Source organism: Trachurus japonicus, chromosome 16, assembly GCF_045865225.1.
Source record: "Trachurus japonicus isolate A0001 chromosome 16, Traja_1.0".
NCBI lineage: Eukaryota > Metazoa > Chordata > Actinopteri > Carangiformes > Carangidae > Trachurus > Trachurus japonicus.
Genome location: NC_140922.1, coordinates 29,653,358 through 29,672,445, shown reverse-complemented (window position 1 = coordinate 29,672,445; position 19,088 = coordinate 29,653,358). Strand labels below are relative to the sequence as shown.

General features: G+C 40.9%; 1 protein-coding gene across 3 annotated transcripts in view; it reads left to right on the top strand.

The window, feature by feature from the left end:
- grik2 (glutamate receptor, ionotropic, kainate 2) overlaps positions 1-19,088 on the top strand; it is a 322,650-nt gene that overhangs the window by 122,590 nt on the left and 180,972 nt on the right. For all 3 annotated transcript variants that reach the window (XM_085803022.1, XM_085803021.1, XM_085803023.1), the window contains exon 4: positions 12,072-12,253. In XM_085803022.1, coding sequence (XP_085659148.1) covers positions 12,072-12,253 — 182 coding nt within the window. The remainder of the gene's footprint in view (positions 1-12,071; positions 12,254-19,088) is intronic.

The window sequence follows — 19,088 nt, the reverse complement described above, 5'->3', positions numbered from 1 at the left end:
ACACCCAGCCCATTATTTTTCTTTTTTCTTTTTAACTATTCAGTGTCTATTTAACTCAGTAAAGTCTGGTGAAGTCTCTGATTCTTCTGGCAGCTGACACCTCCCACAATCAGATAGATAACAGATGATTGATGTCTTTATTGTGCTGAGCTTCTCTGTATTGACAGCTCTTTATAGTTAGAGAGTGAAGTGTTGTGTCAAGATTCTACTACAAGATTGTGGGACAAGTTGTTCAGTTTAAATGAGGTACTCTAGTAGTTTAAGTGTTTAAAACTATTTTTTATTTTAGTCAGTGATGAAGTTCAGTTGTAGGAAACTCAATGAACATCTAAAATGTAATGAATCTTTATATTTAAACCTTCATCAGAGGTCTCTGGTGAAGAATCTTCTGCCACATCTTTATTTGATGAACCATTGTTTGGATAGTGACAGGTTGAAAGACTGACAGTGACTGACAGTGCAGGAGTTTGATTGATGTGATTGTTTTTCCTCTGTGAGTAAATCATCTATCTACTTTTCAAAGATAAAACAAAATCCATACATTGGCAAAAAGGTGCTTCAAAACAAGAAATACAGAGTGTCAGAGGTTTTAAAAAAAATACTCAAGGAAAATAGATAATCGCAAAATATACCTAAGCACAGTACTCAGGTGAATGTAAACTGTCCAGACCTGGTGCTGACTGCATCATCACCTTCATGAGCAAACCCACCACATGCAGGAAGAGGGAATTTGTTGATGTAAGCAAATTGTACAGATTGCATAAATTGATTTCAGTGCAATCTATTTAAAACAAACACAGAACAAATAGAATATGTAAATTTCTACAGACACATCCCTACACCCAAAAAGAAACTCCTCCATGGGAAGGTGAAGACAAACCTGAGATAAAGATCGGACAGTATTAATCCATTAGCAGGAAAAAATGTGGAAAACACAGTACACAATGGTAGATATTCACAGTAGCTGTGGATATTAGATTAAGTTCAGACTGAGCTGTGAGTTTTCACCAACACTTTAGCTGTGAGTTAATTAGCTGATGTCTGATTAGCTTGAGTAAAATAGCAATTTAACATTGGACAACTTTTGCATTGTCATTAAAGCCACATTGGTAATGGCCCTTTACCTTGGATCATTTTGAATATCCTTTTTAAAATGTCAGTTTGTTACTAACATTGTATTGGTATCTTTGCATCTTGATAAACCATCATATGCAGCTTTGTTGGGCTTCCTAGTTGCGTAATTTCCACAGCTGTTCATTAATTACATGGAGATTCCACAGATGTGACCATTACCCAAGACCTCATGGTTCATTTCTTACGTGACTCTAGCCGACATAGAAGTTAGTTAAAGTAGTTTACTCTGTTATTCATGGTCCCTGGAACTGAGTGAGAAATATCTGGCTCGCGTTGCAAATAAAGGTTGAGTATCAGGTCCAATATTCAGCCCCATCCCTCTTTTTTCCCCCCATCCCCCGTGTTAGTTCTGCCTCCATCTCCCATTTTCAGCCCATTACAGCTTCAGTGAGGGAGAGTGCAGTCCTCCACATCCTCGATACCGTCCCCACCAGGCTGCTGAACAAGAGATTTTCCATTGTTAGCTCTGTCATTTTATACATTTTCAACAATTCGCTTGCGTCTCTTTTTTTTCCCTGACAGTCTTAAACACACCATTATTCATTCATTGCCGAAGAAACTTAATTTAGACCCAACTCTCCCTCAGCAGCTATAGACCAATCTCCAAGCTGTCTTTTTTTCTATACAAAGTAATTTCTCCTAAGTTGATTTCTTTTATGAGCAATAAAAGTGTTTCTAGTCCAGTTTCAGAGCTCTTTACAGTGCAGACGCTGCACCATTCACCTCCTGCTAACAGCACGCTTTCCACTTCCTGCATGGCCCAGTGGTGATATGGTGTCCCTCAAGGCTCTGTTCTGGTTCCTCATAAACTTTATAAAACTGTTGCTTTCATGGAAGCACTTGAGATAAATTATTCATACTATCATTTTGATCGAATTGATTCTATTTCTCTTCCTATTTATTCTTTTTTGTAAAGCTCTTAGTAATGTTGTTAAGTAAAGTGCAATATATATAAGGTTCAGAATATGCCTCTTCTTGTTAAAGAGCATATATATTCTACCAGAGCGCACTCTCAGCCGGAGTCCCAGGACCCCTCCATTAATCTGTTTCAATTTGATGTGTGTGAGGCTCCACACCAGCAGTCCCAGTCCCATCATACGCTCCACTACCACTCAACAGCCTGTTTAGAGAAGGGCTCACTGACTCTTCACAATCCACTGTGCTAATCCCACTCGGCCAGCGTTGGAATGCTAATGGCAGCCGCAATGTTTTCTGTGTTTTATATTGTCTTGTGTCTTTTGTCATTTTGACTTGAGAGTAACTAAGGACAGTTGGACCAGTATGAAATCAAAGGGAACTGAACAATTTGGGATGAAAAAGAACATCGACTGGTTCCTGGCGACATGAATAATTAAGTCACATCACAACAGATGGAATGAAGCTAATTACAGAAGAAGCTCCAACAGAAACAGACAGAGAAGAGCTGGAGCTCAAACTGAATATTAACACCTGGCGTGGATTAAAACTGGAAATGGCTGATTGAAGGAACAATAATACTGAATGAATACTCAATACCAAACTACAAAGGAACATGTTGATTTGAACTAATGAGTATGTGAGAATCAAATCGACACATGGTGAAGCTGATGATGTGTGGCATCATTGACACCTTCATCATACTGGTTCACCTGAATGTTATGTTTATAATCCATCACAATTATCAAACACAACATCATTAGTAAGTGTAAAACATCTAAGAAAGGATGATGATAGGAACAGAGGTGAATAATAATGAACAAAAACACAGATCCAAAGCTCCTATAGTCAATCCTCAGTTTCACATGGGAAAGGTTATTTGTTGTTGATGATTTGCAACCAACAGCACCAATACACCACATTTCTGTCTTAATCACATATTTACTCTCTCAGTTCTTTTATATTTTTCGTGGTTTGTGGAAAATTCAGGACACTCAGCCACAGGAGACCTTTTAAATCTTGTATAGTTGTATAATATGAGCTTTTTCCTTACACGGCTGATTTCCCCAGAGAGGAGGTGTGAATGGAAAAACTACTCTTCTTCTATCTGTCTTCACTTTGCCTTTTAGCTGCCTTTGGGTGTTAATGGTGACAGTGCAGCAGTGAAAACAACATCTGCACAAAGTGTTGATGAGGAGTGAAGGCAACAAACGGCGTCGGTGTCAGATGCCAGGCTGAAGTGGATCCATGAATGTGGCTCTTGCACTGTGATGTCGGTAACAGCAACGTTTACAGGTGCTGCTGTGTGAGAAGCAGCTGCTTTAAGAAGGAGGTGTTTGTTTTTATTTTCGTTTGTTTTCTTTTCTATGAGCAACTTTACATGTATGTGTGATAAAAAACAGTTATAAACACACAAACAGGCAGAGATAAAGGGGGAAAATGAAAAGCAAAAGTAGAAAGTAGGTCATTTTTAAAATTAGCAGTTTTATTTTGAAGTTTCTTCTTCATCAACACGTTTCATCTCATTTGGATACTACGACATTTATATCCAGTGAGTATTAATGAGTCTCGTATTAGTTTCATTCTTCAAAACTTAGTATCTGCAGAGCAACTTATCTGATTGGCTGTCATGTTTGTTTTGTAATGCTTTGTTTGATGAAACCGTATGAAGTGTTTCTTCAACTCGCCTGTTGCATGAGTTGTGGAATGAATAAATCAGGATGAGGGATTTTATTGGTATTACCTATTGTTATTTTGCATTTGTTGGTATTAGTTATTGTTATTTTACAATTGTCTCATCCTGGTTGTAAAATAGTGAGCAGCTCTAGATGATGTCCTATCACTGGTTACCTCCTGATTGATAAACCTGAGTTTAGGCTTTAGGCTCCGCCCACCAGGTCATCCAAGTGAAAGAGCAGAGAGCATCAATATGTTTTAAGCTGGAAACATCAAACAGACTCAGCCATGTGTTTGAGCTTCAGTCAGAGGAGGAACCAGAACCAGAGACTAGCAGGTGGAACACCATATAGGAGTTAAACAGTTAAGTTAAGTTTAGTTTAGTTTGTTGTTTATCTGTCAGGATCATTGCACCAGAGTCAGCCACACCTAACACCCAATTAGACAATTAAAACAGAACAAAAACTTGACAATACCTTATAAAACCAAACATTAGAGCCACAGAAACAATCAAATCCATTCAAAACCAGTGGATATAACCTGTCTGTCAATAATAATGAACAGTAATCTGACCTAAAACACCAATAAATAAATTTGACTTAAACTATGACAACCAATATAAACATCAATCAGGCCTGTTTAAAAGTAAAAATAAATAAAAAATAAAATAGAGTTCCATCGGTCTTGTGAAGTTTTAATATTTGTGTGAACGTGGTGTGAACAGATTAAAGCCACCAGCCGCTCCAGGAGCTGGTGTTTAGTGTTGAGCTGATTTAATGACTAACTGTGTGACAGTAGATGTATGAAGAGGAGAACAGGCCCGCTGGGCCTCATTCTCCTGCTCCACCCCTGCGTTTCATTGCCTTTGATTTGTGCATTGTGTATCTTGATATTCAGTAACTAAATATATTTGCTCCCATTTTCCAAAATTAATTACTTTGAACTCGTTTTCGTGGCAGAAGAACAACTTTCCATCCCCCTCTGTGGGTTTAATACGTGCTAAGAGTATATGTGTGGAAGTTAATTGCAGAAAAATAAAGTGGTGTTTCAGGGAACAGGCTCTTTATTTTTATATTTTTTACAGCACAGAATGATTTAGAGCTAGAGGAACTACAGTGTATCTAATAACAAAGACCATTTTTACTGTTGTGGCTGGCCCACATTTACACCCGGAGGTGTATTTATAGCGGCGGCGGCGGTGGCAGCGTGTTCTGCCTCCACATTCCTGAGCAGCCATTAGAACCTCTGACTGCCGGCCGCGCTTTAATCTCTCTCCAACGCTCTCCACGCATTTAATTGAACATAAATAAGCCCGCTGATGTGGCGAGGATCGCATTAATAACCTTGACCCTGGGAGTCTGCGGCTCAGTGACTCATCAACCATCGCTCCCATCATGCAACGCTGTGCGTCGGCCGTCTGTGGGGAATCACTTTAATGTCTTCCAGTGGCTGATAATGATTGAGCGGCCCCGGTGAAGGGAACTTTTTCTGCTCCTCGTCGTCCGTCGACGCCGGCGGTTCGCTGGAGAGGGAGTTGTTGAGGGGGGAAAGGAGTGTGGCGGGGGCGGGGGGAGTTTGAGGGGCCGTTCCCCCCCATCGCAAGGATATTTATCACAGGCGAGCCAAACTGTTTTACGCTCAGGAGACTCCCAGACAGCCCCGTAATAAACGCTTAGAGTGGATGAAATATTCATGCAGAGTTAAATATGGATCCTAGAACAGTCGCCGCGCATTAGGCACCGTCAATACTGATCAGCGCCGGCGCCCATGCAGAGTGGAGCGGGGAAGCGGTTTCTATCATTTATTTATTTATTTATTTATTTATGTTTTTAAAGAGAGAAAGGAAGAAGCTGGAGAAGCGGCGCTCTGACAGGTGTTTATGATGAGCGAGTGCAGCAGTCAGATGTGTCGGCCCGCTTTTATTGATGTTGACTAACTAACCGTAAAAACTGGGATCGCTGCTGCACAACCGCTGCCGCCGCTCCTGCTCCCACCTGATCCTCCACTCAACACTCAACTTGTATAATCAACATGCAGATTAAGCCAGAGGAGATTTATATATTTATTTATTTTTGTAGCCCATCATCACTCCACGTCCAAACCGTGTTGGAAGACCTCGACTCTTTGAGACGTCGAGAGTTTGCGGAGACGCGGTGGGGCGCTGCGGCGAAATCCTAAATGGATCAGCACGAGTCCATCTGTCCACGCGTCTGTCCATCTGTCACGTACACAGTGAATCAGATCGGATTTTGTGCCAGTTCTTTGTTGCAAACTCCTAAAAATACATGGATTGACCCGACGTGAGGAGCGTCTTTCAAAGTTGTCCGGCTGGAGTCCAAGAGCAGACATGAGGAGTCCTCCAAACTCAGTTGTGTTATGTTATTTATTGATAATTTGTTTGAGAGTGTAGGTGTCAAATTCATTTGACTCGGGTCCACACACACACATACACACACACACACAAACACCGCTGGCCTGTTGCCCGGGGAGACAGTGGGAGCTATTTGTTCCTGCAGCACAAAGGGGGATGGCAGAGCTCAAGGGCTCCGAAAAACATGGTGTTGTCTGAAAATAATAACACATTTGTAAGGGAGCACAGGCAGTGGACAGATGAGGACAGATGTTTTTCCAACAGGAGCTGTAGAGACGGCTCATTCCCACGGGATCAACTCTGAGGGTTTGGATGATTACATATTATTTAAAGTTCATGTTTTTCAGATCAGATGTCATATTTGTAGATTGAATAATTAGATTATTTAAATCGACCCCCTGACTGAGGTGCGTTTAAAACTCTAGAAAAAGTAAACAAACCTTTTGTGAACATGATCGAAAGCTCAAAGGAGCAGCTGTAAAATAACAACCAGACCTGATTTACGGTGAATTTATTTTTCTAGTAAGCCAATAATTTCTTTTATTTTATGGCAAAAAACATTCACTAATGTCTTAAACATCAATGATCGTGTGTATAGATTAAACAAACAACACATGATGATAGTTTGTGAGCTCCAGAGATGATTGACAGCATCAAATGCCCTCCAAAAAACATTTTCTACACATCATATATGGTAAATAAAGATAGATATGGCTTCTATCGTCATCCAGATCTGAAGTGCCACACCCCCTAATAATGCATCACTAGTGGTCAGAGGAGAGAGTGCTGTTTGTGGTCCCTTCAGTGTCCGCCTCCTTTTTCAGACCTTTAGGTACATTCAAGACCTCCAATGACTTAAAGAGGAACTATGCAGGATTTGTGGCTTAACTGTGCTACATTTTTACCTTAATTAAACAACTTTGGAGTAATTGTGATGGTTTAATAAATAGCTTAACTAGTTCCAGGGAGAATGGAGGCTCTCTGCCTTCCACCTAGCGTCTCTTGGCTGAAAACCAACCTTGTAAGATCAGAGCCTCCGACCCGGTGTCCCAGCTCTCGTCTCTGCGGCAACGCCACACAAACGCACCCGTAACCCGTAATCTCTTGTTTATGACAGATAAGAAATACACATCGTAACATCGTATATGATATATAACGTTATGTTTCTCGCCGGCTTCATTGTAAACAAATGCACATGGCCGAGAGGAGGGTTAGCAACACAGCGGGGAAGAGACCAGACTTGTATATATTTCCTCTTTAAGTAACATAAAGACGTTGGGTAATGTTGTTACTGAGTGACATAGTCCTTGTAGAGCTGATGGACTGGTCAACAATATGTGACTCGGAGGCACCTGTTTTCTACTCCACTTCTAATTGACAGTCAAGCACAGACACATTTCTCTCATCTGCAGTTGTCCATTATAAAACATACTGTATCTCTAATACCTTAACAGGTTTTATGTAATGACATTACACACAAGCTTTTAAAGAAGCTTTTTTTTTACTACAATGACAGACAGGTGGAGTTGCGCTCGGTTCATCTCACTGTCGACACTGTGACCCCACAGGTGTGTGTGTCTGGGCCTCCTGCCACCTTCCATCGATCAATAAATAAATCTGATCGGCAGTAATGATGCTCAGTGATTTAAAGCACCACTTAACTCCACATATTTGTCATTGGTTTCTACACAGAGAGCAAGTGAGGTAACACACACACACACACACACACAGTGAAGAGGAGTGAAGCCTCTCTCCCTCTCCCTCTTGTTCTTTTAATTTCATTGTTAGAGAAGTGATGCCCCGTTTATCCAGGAGCACATAAAGAGCTTTACATTATGCATGTAAATTCATCCATCCATTAGCTCTGCTGCTGATACTCGGAGGGTTGTGGAGCCGACCCCGGCTGTCGGCTCGACGTGATTAGAAAAGAGCAGAGGAGCGAAAAAATCTCTTTGACCGGGCCTCTGAAGGAAAAAAAAAAAAGTGTCTCTGGTGTGAACGGTCGGGCCACTGCTCATGTGAGACGGAGTCGGACCGGCCGGCGGGTTTACCGGGACAAATCCCAAAGGGCTGCCACATTGGTGGGCCAGTGGACCGTATAGGAATCCATTAAGTTTTTTTTTTTTTTTATACTAACCCTGTGTGTCCCACTATTTCAAAGTATTGTTTTCACACAGAGATGTAGCTGCGATGCTGTGAGTCTGCTGTGTTTATATCCCACACAGTCGAAGCCCCGCCATCGAGCCGCGGTGAATCACGGCCGAGGAGTCGCTTTGTCATGCAACGGTTAATGCAACACTGGCGGTGTCTCACAGGTCAACACTCTGGGGATATCATCATCAGTGTGCGACAGAGTGTTTGATTTAATGGACACCAGCGACTTGCCGCCGAAGCTCCGGCAGACTGCGGGCTGCCGGTTTCCCACGGTGCAGTGCACTCATGTGGAAGTAGGAAGTAAACAAATAATGCCATAGGCCAAACAGCTGGGGACGGTGGGCTGTGGGCAGAGACACAGGAGACTGCTGTGCTGCTTTAGATTCATCCTTCTTTTCTGTGTTGCTGTGCTGATGTGCACACACTGATACTGGGCCAGTATTTAAAATAACATCTGGTCCCGCCGACGTGAATCCACTGGTGATTATTTAGTTTTCACTTTAGACTGAGTACAAGCACAGCAACTTTTCGCTGCATATACTGATAGATTGATTAGTCTTATATAAGTGTCATGCACATTTTTTGGGCTAGCGTGTCATCTTGAAATAAAATAAAGGAGAAAAAACTAAAAACTAACAAAAACACAAACAATCTTCAAAGATATACAATAAAGTAAACAGTGATTTATGATTTTATAATGTTTTCTGTCATAGATCTCCTTAAAAACCGCCACAACAGTTCATGCTCAGGCATCCAGAATAAGTCTGGATTCTTCATCTGGGACTGTCTCAGTTTGTCATACAAAGGGCATTGAAACTGAAGATGTAATTCATCTCCAACAGTATTAAGGTCACACAAAACACAAAAACACTGTGGTGCACCCTTATACGTCCCTACTTCAATTGCTAAAGGCAAAGTGCCAGATCTCAGCTGTGCACACTGCATTTCAGCATTTTTCATTGCAAAGGATCAAACAGAACATTCACTGTTTTCATACAAGACATTATTAAACTTATACTTTATTAAAGTATACATTGTAATTGTAAATGATCATAAACATGTATAATTTTGTATCTAAGATCAATTCTATTCTTCATCAGTCCAACAAACCATAGCAGCAAACCTCAGGACAATGTGAGTAGGCAGCAAGATGTATCATAAAATGTATTATTTATTGTGAATTTCACCACAGGCCTGATGTATTTCTGTCGGCCAACCTGGATGGTGTCATCACCATGGTTCCCTCCATGCCAGCAGGATTTTTCTTTTTTCATTGTCTTTTAGATTATTGTTGAAAATAAACAGTGTGACAAACACCAGTTTATGATCCTGACTGGTTTTCACCAATGAAACCACTTCACTTCTGGAGTCTAAACCAATAAGAAGAACCACTACAACTAATGTCTGGCTGTTAAAAGCAGCTCCACTGTCACCACCACTGAACTTCAACTTGTATTTAGATCTGACTCTGAGCTCTTAAAGCCTTTCCTCAGTCAGAGTTAGTGAGAGATGCTTTAAAAATGGACGGGTGGGTAGATCAGTCCTCATGTTCAACTTAATGATGTTTAACGTCCCCGACATCCTGTTTAGTCTCAGACACTTGTTAGTTTTTATCAGACTGAAATCAGGACTGGAGGATTTACTGATGTCTCATGTCTTTAGTCGTTTAACCAAAAATATATTCATCAAAATTAAATATGTTTTTGTCCTTGTGCACCAATAGAAGCTACATTTAATACATTTGACCACATTGCATTCATTGTTACATCATATATGTCAGTAATTCAGCAGCTCACCAGTTAACTTGTGTTATCTGTCACTGAGAATGGGACTGTGTGTGATTTTACTTATATTGATGATATGCATGTTATATTTAAACTTGAGTGGGTTTTGATGCCATGAAGAGAGAGAAAAAAAAGGAAAAAAAAGTGCAGTGCTTTCCAAAATGCAAATGACGGTTATGAAATGGAGCCTCGTCTGATTGGCCACCGCCGTGGTTGAAGTTGCGGTCGCTGTAGGCACGAGAAATAAAAAGACATCAGCACCAACTGTTTGTTGGAAACAATACGCAAGTGTCCAAATCCCAACGCCTCCACATTTCTTTCTTTTATTCTTTTTTTTTCGACCATTGTTTCTGACATGATTTGCAGCGTTTTGATGAGTAAACATGGGTTGTGTGTTGAAGCCTTTGATCAACAGGCCAGAGAACTGTCTATATGCAAAACCTCACACCAATCTGATGCACAGACGCTGCATCGTAACCAGCGTTCATTCATCAGCCATGCAGTTCATGTTGAATATGCTGAAAACTAATCTTAATCTCTATGAAGAGGAGAGGAGGAAGAAGAAGAAAATGCACACAGCACAAAATCCAATCTATAAAATCTCTGTGTCTGCGATGTATACGTACATACACAGAAATGATTGATCAGCCACTGAGAGCAGGAATACTTATTGGATGTCACAGTCGAGGCTTATCTGTCAAAATTAAGATGTTTGTGCTTCAGCCGAAGTCCCAGTCAATTTCCAGGCAAGGTTGACTTCACACACATCCTATACACAACAGTGAGCAGCAGCATAGAGAGGGAGAGGAGGGGAGGGGGATCGATAGGGAGCACAGAATCAATGTCATCTATGATGAATGATGAATGTCAGGTAATGTGCAGTATTGATATATGCCTTTTGTTCTCTTGTGTTTGCAAGAATATTTGTATAGTTGCATCAATGTCTGCTGATAGTGAGGCGATGCAGGTTAAAAGACGTTTAGAGGCAGATATGGAGATGGAGGACGAGGAAACGGAGAGTCAGAGGGAAATCTAGAAGGAGAAGTCGTCAAAGAGTCGTTAGCCGTGTCTGAATTTGGGGGCTGCATCCTTGGGAGGATGCATTCGTCACAACGTCGTGATGAGGCCTGTCCCACTTTGAAGGATCCTGCAAATGAGGCCGGCAAATCCATTTACAGGCCACTAATTACATGATAATGTCAAGAAATAGCGAATTGCGTAGTAATGTCTAGAAATAGCCTAGAAATAACGGTCAATTTCATAGTAATCTCATGTTTTTCATGAAGGCTAAAGATTACACATGCTTTTCGTGCTTTGAATTTTTTGGGAAAGGCCAACATTTTTCTGCACCAAGTCCTTGCAATTGTCAATTACATGTCTAGTTTTTTTATTTGTCAGTAAATGTGTCTTTTAATCCCATATGGGATGGACCACAATGGTAGCATGACACGAAAATAAAAAATCCATTCATTCATACAATCAATTATTTCTGGGCTATTTCTACGCAAACAATCGTTATTTCTTGGCTATACTTCTTGACATTACTATGAAATTGGTCGTTATTTCTAGGTTATTTCTTGACATTATGACGCAATTACTTGTTATTTCTTGACATTATCATGTAATTAGCAGCCTGTTAATTAAAGAGCTACCAATTTGCCTTGTCTCACTGGTTCTAGGAGGACACATTGCACCTATACTTCATGGCCTCCTGTATCCCAAGATTCTTTGCGTGCCATTAATTGTTAGCCACCTGTACGTTGAGGCGGCTCTGCGTTGTAGCCATGGAAGCCGTGCTGCATCCTCCCAAGGATCCAGGGCCTGAATTGGGACACAGCCATTGATTTCAGCAACACAAACACATCCCTCCAGCTCTAATCAGAAGCACCACTGCCAAATATATCAGGAGTAGCTGTTACCTTGATTGATGTGCAGAGACATATATTTTGGCGTTTTATTTTTGGCGCTCATAGGAGCCACTGGGATCATTTCTCAAATATCAACAACTTTTTTTTCTTTGTGTGGTTTCTCCACAGGTCTGATCCGGCTGCAGGAACTTATAAAGGCGCCGTCGCGGTACAACATCCGGTTAAAGATCCGGCAGCTGCCCGCAGACACCAAGGACGCCAAGCCGCTGTTGAAGGAGATGAAGAGGGGGAAGGAGTTTCACATCATCTTTGATTGTGGCCACGAGATGGCTGCAGGAATCCTCAAACAGGTGTGTGTTTGTGTGTGTGTGTGTGTGTGTGTGTGTGTGTATGTATCTGTGAGACCAGAGTTGTAGGGTTCGGTCAAGATTGGTGTTTGGGGAGTGTTGGATTAGCTCAGTGACTTTCCGTTGTCCTTGTGGAGGTCAATAATCCGGAGGTAAGTTTTCAGATACAACATGACAAAGTAACTGCGTTTACATGGGTCCAAAAATCCTATTTATAATCAGATAAATAGGTCAATCAGATTCAAAATGTCTCATGTAAACACCTTAATGGATCCGATTCACTTGGGTCTGATTACATTTCCGATCGGATTGAAAGAGGTAGTCTACGCCGATTGATAATCATCTTTATGCCGCTTGATATAAACAGCTGAATAGAGTGGATTTGGCTGATAGAGTGCTCAAAGCTCCCAAAGCTTTGAGTAGTGACGTCTTGTCACATGACCAACCACTCGATTGCACTTTTTATGGTGCCAGACTTTGCTTATATCATATTTTCCCGGTTTCAGAATCTAATGACATGAATATGATGGCAGTGGAGCATCATCTTGAATTTTCTGTCAAAAATTATTCACGCTTCCAGCTGTTGTCAAAGAGATTAACACATCTCCATTATAATATACACGGTGACATACAGTACATGTCTGTAATGTCATGATGTATACCAACAGCCATTGAGTGTAGATGATAAATTCATGTGACTTCAAAGACCTTTTTTACATACTGACTCAATATTTCATTTCATTGCAATATTTATGTTGCAGTGGATCCTTTAAATTATGAACATATTGAGAGTCAGACTTTATGTTAGTATAGTGTCACTTTTTAATATTCCAGTAGATCAACATCAGTATAACAAGAAACATACGATGCCTCAAATGCCTGGACGTCACTATTTCACCATCATTAACCGGACAAAATAACCTTTACAACAAACGTTACCTTTCCTATAAGCCCCATATAACAACACAGAGCTGCAGTAGCAGAGACGTAGCTGCCGTGAACACACACACAGACATGCAGTCCACTGTTCCTTGCCTGGAGCCTGTGCTGCAGATATTTTTCTAATACTCACATAATTCTGTAAAAATGACCTGTTGTGTGGCAGCTAGTAATATTTCCTAAATCATTTTAAAGCTGTAACCTTTTTGGTGGAATAACTCCCAGCTCTCTTCTGTTTTCAAATGTTAGCTCATTAATCATAAATCACAACTTTTTTTTTTACCTCACAGAAAAGTCCTTTTAAAAACTGTGAAACTTTGCAACAGCCGAGCTACAAGCCCTCAGTTTCTGGAGCTATTCTACATTTCCTCTGTTCACTGCTGCTGAATCAAAGCGGCTTCACAGAATCGATGGAGATGTCATCACTGTTTTAAGAGTTAATGAGAAAACCAGCGTGTGTTCAGTTTGCTAAGAAATGTCATTTAAAAACAAGCCAGTTTAAAAAAAAAGACACGGCTAATATTTATCACAGTGCTTCAATATGTTGATAGCACTTGTGAAATGATCACACAGTCACTTTTAGTCAAACGTAAGAAGTTTTCATCAGCCAATCTGGTAAAGATCTGCAGCTCTGATGAGGGGGAGAGGTTCAAACTAAACTCTGTTCAACTCAAAAAGTGCTGATAAAAACATCAAGACCCTTCATACCAGTGGAGTATATTAACACCAACAGGCTAATGATGATCACTCACAGATTTTACACAACAGCTTCAGAGAAATTGTGATGGTTACCAACCTTGCAAGATCTCGTCTTGTGCGAAACATGGACTACTTTACGGCACCACAACACAAACACGCCCCGTAATCCATAATCTCTTCTTGATGACAGATAAAACCACACAGATATACACATTGTGAAACTTAAAGGGATACTTCACTCAAAATCAATAATTCACCAATCATCTACTCACCGTCATGCCAAGGAAGGGTTCGGGGAACGTTCAGAGACATCAAAACGCTTTTGGAGTTCCAGGGGGGGTTCGGCTGCCAACGCATTTGCTGCAAGATGTTCTTCCGTGTTTCCATCATACATCCAATGGCTTACAATGACAAACCAACATTTCGCAGCAATCTTGCGCATGTGCACAAACATCAACACAGCCACTGAGAGCTATTACTACAACAAGGCTAAACAGAGATCAAATTAATGTTTTCTGATCAACTTTTTCATGTGGCGGCTTCAGGACACTTGGGTCAGTAGGAGGTATCTGGATGTTTCATAGTGTGTGTTTTGGACGATTCAAAAGTGAACTCTATCCGCCGCCATTATATGAAAATCCGTTGCCAGCTGGACCCCCCCTGGAACTCCTAAAGCGCTTTGATGACTCTGAAAGTTCCCGAACCCTTCCTTGGCATGACGGTGAGTAGAAAATTGGTGAATTATTGATTTTGGGTGAAGTATCCCTTTAAATAATATATAACGTTACCCACCTCGGTAGACATTGCTCCACGGACAGTTGAGTTTTTATGATAGTCTTGTAAAATATACACTTCAAAACTGTAGGGGGAAAAAAAACAACAGAAACGGCAAAAAAGTGACCGGACTTACATAGTTCCCCTTTAACTGTTGGATTTATTTACACAAAGTGATTTCCAGTAGCGGGAGAGTTGGTCTAAAACAAACCATCAAGAAATAGAAAATCACCATCACCTGTCCAAATTTAACCAAGCTAAAACACATCAATGAAAAGAAAGAGGAGAAAGGGTGATGTAAGGGAACTACATTGGCTCCACCATCTTGGTTCCTTATGTCTATTGGCCATCTGACAGGAGCCAGTCAGCTGTGGTCTAATCACAGGGTTGTTCAGGCCAACACCGATTTAAATACACTCACTAATGCACACATTACATCTCCTTTCAATCCACAGGGAAAACAGACTCTTCCACATGATGGGATCCCATTGGACAGAGCATGAAACACACAATCCTTTTATCTCGTGATAATGACACATTTACATTGAGATGACAAGATATGTTAAGATCATAATACCGTTAATTTCACACTCGCAGCCTTTGTTGTTGATCCTGTGAGGAACAGAGTGGAGGTATGTGTGATGATGATGGACTCGCTGCCCACAGACGATTTCAGCCTCTAATCCAAAACAAATAATTTAGCTGCAAATTGGTCACAGCTTTTTCAGAAATGCCACACTGGTTGAGTCCACAGATCTGAGGGATCAGTGGAGTAAAACCAGCCTGAAGGAGCTGCCAGTCCCACAAAAAACAATTTCAAGTGTTCTTTTGTTGGATTTTCCCTCCTGATGATAAGAAATATACTCAGGCACAAAGATTTAGTACTTTAAAAAAATTAAAGACGTTTAAAGATCTAACTTCAAAAATGAACATCAGCTCCACTTCAGATTGTGTGGAGCGCAGGAAGAAAAGGTGACTCGATTGGACTTTTTCCTTTTTACACAGTATCTTTATTAAGAAGGTCATGCATATGACTGCGTTAAAGAGGACGTCTGCTGCGAGTGGCTCCGTTAACAAGCGCTCATATTTCTCCTGCTTGTAGGATTTATCAAATATTTAAGACAACATGATTCACCCCCCAGCACTCTGTCTGTCTCCCAGGGAGTTTAATCAATGCCTGAGTGGTAGATTGCTATGGAAGGTCAAGGACTGCTTTCATTAATAATGTCATAGAGAAACCCCGCTAATGGGAGGTAATGAAAGACTTAACTGTCTGGCCCTGATTTTCTCATTACGTGATGCACCAGTAGGTTAGAGATTGTATGTAGTCATCAGCTGTCGGCCGAACCTTTAGCCCCAAACACTGGAGAAACAAGGACAACAAGATGAGACAGTCAAGAGGAGAAGATCAATTTTAACAGAGAGGTCGGAAAACTACAGAATGCTTTAATATACATGCTGTATGTGTAGGATTCACACACTAGACAAAAAGCTGAAAATGCTGAATATGAACTGAATATCAGTTCAGAAACAGGATAAACAAGGCTGCTGCACTGATGAGCCATGATACAGAGATAAAAAGTCGAGTGTTGGAGGGTGGAGCCTGTCAGAGTTATAACTAGGGCTGTGAAAGTTAACACGTTAACGCATGCTATTAATCTGGAAACATTAACACATTAAAAAACTTCAGCATTAATCATGTCACATGACTGAGGTAGAGCCTGCCATTTATGGTCCCTCGTCCATTGACATAAGATCTTTATTGTCATTGTGCATTTACATGAAATAATGTTGGAGCAAAGCCTCCAGAAAAAAAGAGATAGAGAAAAAGAAAAGAAAAGCATAAAATAATGTCCCGTATTTGAGGATTAAATAGGGTTCTGTGAAGACCAGTCCCACTCTGCTTGAATCAGGTAAAACTCGATGCCATGGCCGGTTTGATCACAGATGAGAGTGGGAAAATTCAAACTCTTGGTTTGACAGTGTCAGATGAGTTGTAAACTATCTGAGTGTTTCCTGTGGCGGACGGTGGTCTGTCAGATGTACGGCGGCTTCAGGAGGACAAACTTCTCCACTCACAACAAAGCTTCTAATATGATTTGTTCATAAAGGTTGAGGTGTGCAGTCGGATACATATGCATTTTTCTTTCGATACACTAATCAAAATCAAAATGTGGCAAAAAACGATCACTTCATGTGTCACGTGTTATTATTTCTCACCAAATTGTAAAATTGCGTCCATTAACTCTAATAGATTAACCGTTGGAACATAAATCAAGTAATATTATTGCCTATAATAGTTAGTATTTCAATTATGATTAATCACAATTAATCACAATTATATATTGTGTATATTGCGATTAATTGAGTTGACAGGTGCACACTGTCTAAATATCAACTTTTAGAAAGGATTTAACTTTTGCAAAACAAGTAAACAGTTGGATTAGCCTAAATATTTTTTATAGTAGCACTTAATTAAAACATATTGTAACAGCTGCTGTGGAAGTGTGTGAGCCCACATTGTAACGTTGTTAGCCAGCAGTAAGCTGCTCCTCTTTGGAAAGAAGCTCTGGTGGAGATTGTACAGTCGGTCGGTGGGTGAGGTAAGGTAGTGTGAGGTAAGGTAGTGTGCTTACATTTGTAGCTTCCCTCGATACATCAATACAATTCAAAATAAATCTAAAGCCTAAGAACAGACCTCACTAACAGTCCAACATATAACACAAGCTCAAACACAAACTCTACATGAGATCTGAACATTTACAGCTGTTAATATTTAGACCTAGCTCTCGGTTTAAAGCTGCATCACTCTACTGTGGCTGCTGATGACAGAAACCTGTCACTTTCTATCACAATCTCTGTAATTTATCACTTCAGTGTTGTTTACAGCTGTGTTGTATTTGCACAGACAGACGCTGCTGTAACATGTATGTATGTGAAAATCTGCTTTGAGTTGTGTCTGTTGCTCCTTTAAGTGCCTCAACAAAAGCAGCGAGTGCTCCCTTTGACTTGTGGATAGCTTTGATGGATGCTTTTAAAATCTAATAGCTATTCTAACCCAACAGTACGCGTTTCTCTATTGATTTGTTTTCACTAACAACAACAACAACAACAAAATTGGAGAATATAGATAGGCCAGAGAATCTTTGAAAGGTTTGCAGCGCTCATCCTTCATGTGAAGATCCAGGAAATGGCAGCGTGTGAATCAGCGGTGAGTGGGCAGGTCCTCAGACACAAGGCTGCAGAGTCTGAAGGTTTCCCACCTGATGCCAGCAGCCATTATCCCTTCCTGCCTGTTTAATCATCCTCTGCACACAGTCCTAATCTATGATTCATATTGGTTTAGTGAGTCTCTGCACGGCGGGAAGGACTCTGACGCCACTGTATAGCTACATGCAGGTGGCACACACGCACACAGAGACACACACACACACAGTCTGGATGATAATACAGAGCGAGGTGATTCGGCTTCAGAAATCTCATCTCAGAGGTGCATTTTTACAGACAGATTGCCTTGGTAATGGTGCAAATGAGTACATATTCCTGTCAGCGAACCTACCAGAGTCGCTTCAGAAGATGAGCAGCAATTGCAGACAGATGACAAAAAAAAAAGAAAGTCTGACTCACACTGAACACGAACAAGGCAGAACTCAGATTCTCATGCAAAACTTTATTCATCAAATCAACCTAAAATAGAAAGTGGAGCTCCGGCAGCAGCAGCAGCAGCAGCAGCAGCAGCAGAGCGCCGCTTCCCCATTAATTAAGATTCTCCCCCTCTGCCCACATCCATCTCTGCTCTTCACACGACTGTAGTGTCTTTTAAACAGCACTGACCACAATGGGCTCGCTGCAGGAAACATATATAGATTATCAAGCGCCACCGCTGTAATTGCACACGCTCATTAACATCAGCTGGCTGCTAATAATGGAACTGGTGCAGTTGTTTTGAATCATCGGTCGACCCCGACGCCGACGTCTGTAGGTTAAAGTATGAAGTGAGATTGACTGGTGAATTAAAAGTCTCTGCTTCGGTGGTGACATGTAACGTAATGCAGTAATTTGCCCGTCAGTTTTATTCTCCATCTCACTCTCACTCTCGTGTGGTTTGGGTATTGAACCTAAATCCGTTTTGTACTGACTGTGGCCTCGCAGCCCAGACAACTTTTAAAACTCTTGACCCTTTTGCTGCTTTTATTGAATGACGGAGCGAACAAGTACGGTAGATGTGTTCAGACCAGGCTATTGAAAGAAAACGGTGGTGAATATTATGTATATGTGTCAGTCTAAATCATCACAGTATATCTAGTCAAACCAGAGCTCATGCTATGTTTCTTCTTTTATTTCCAATGAGAGCTGCTCATAATGTTTCCTGGTTGGCAGAGCCACGACTGGAGGCACCACATCACACCATGTTTGCGTGATGTTT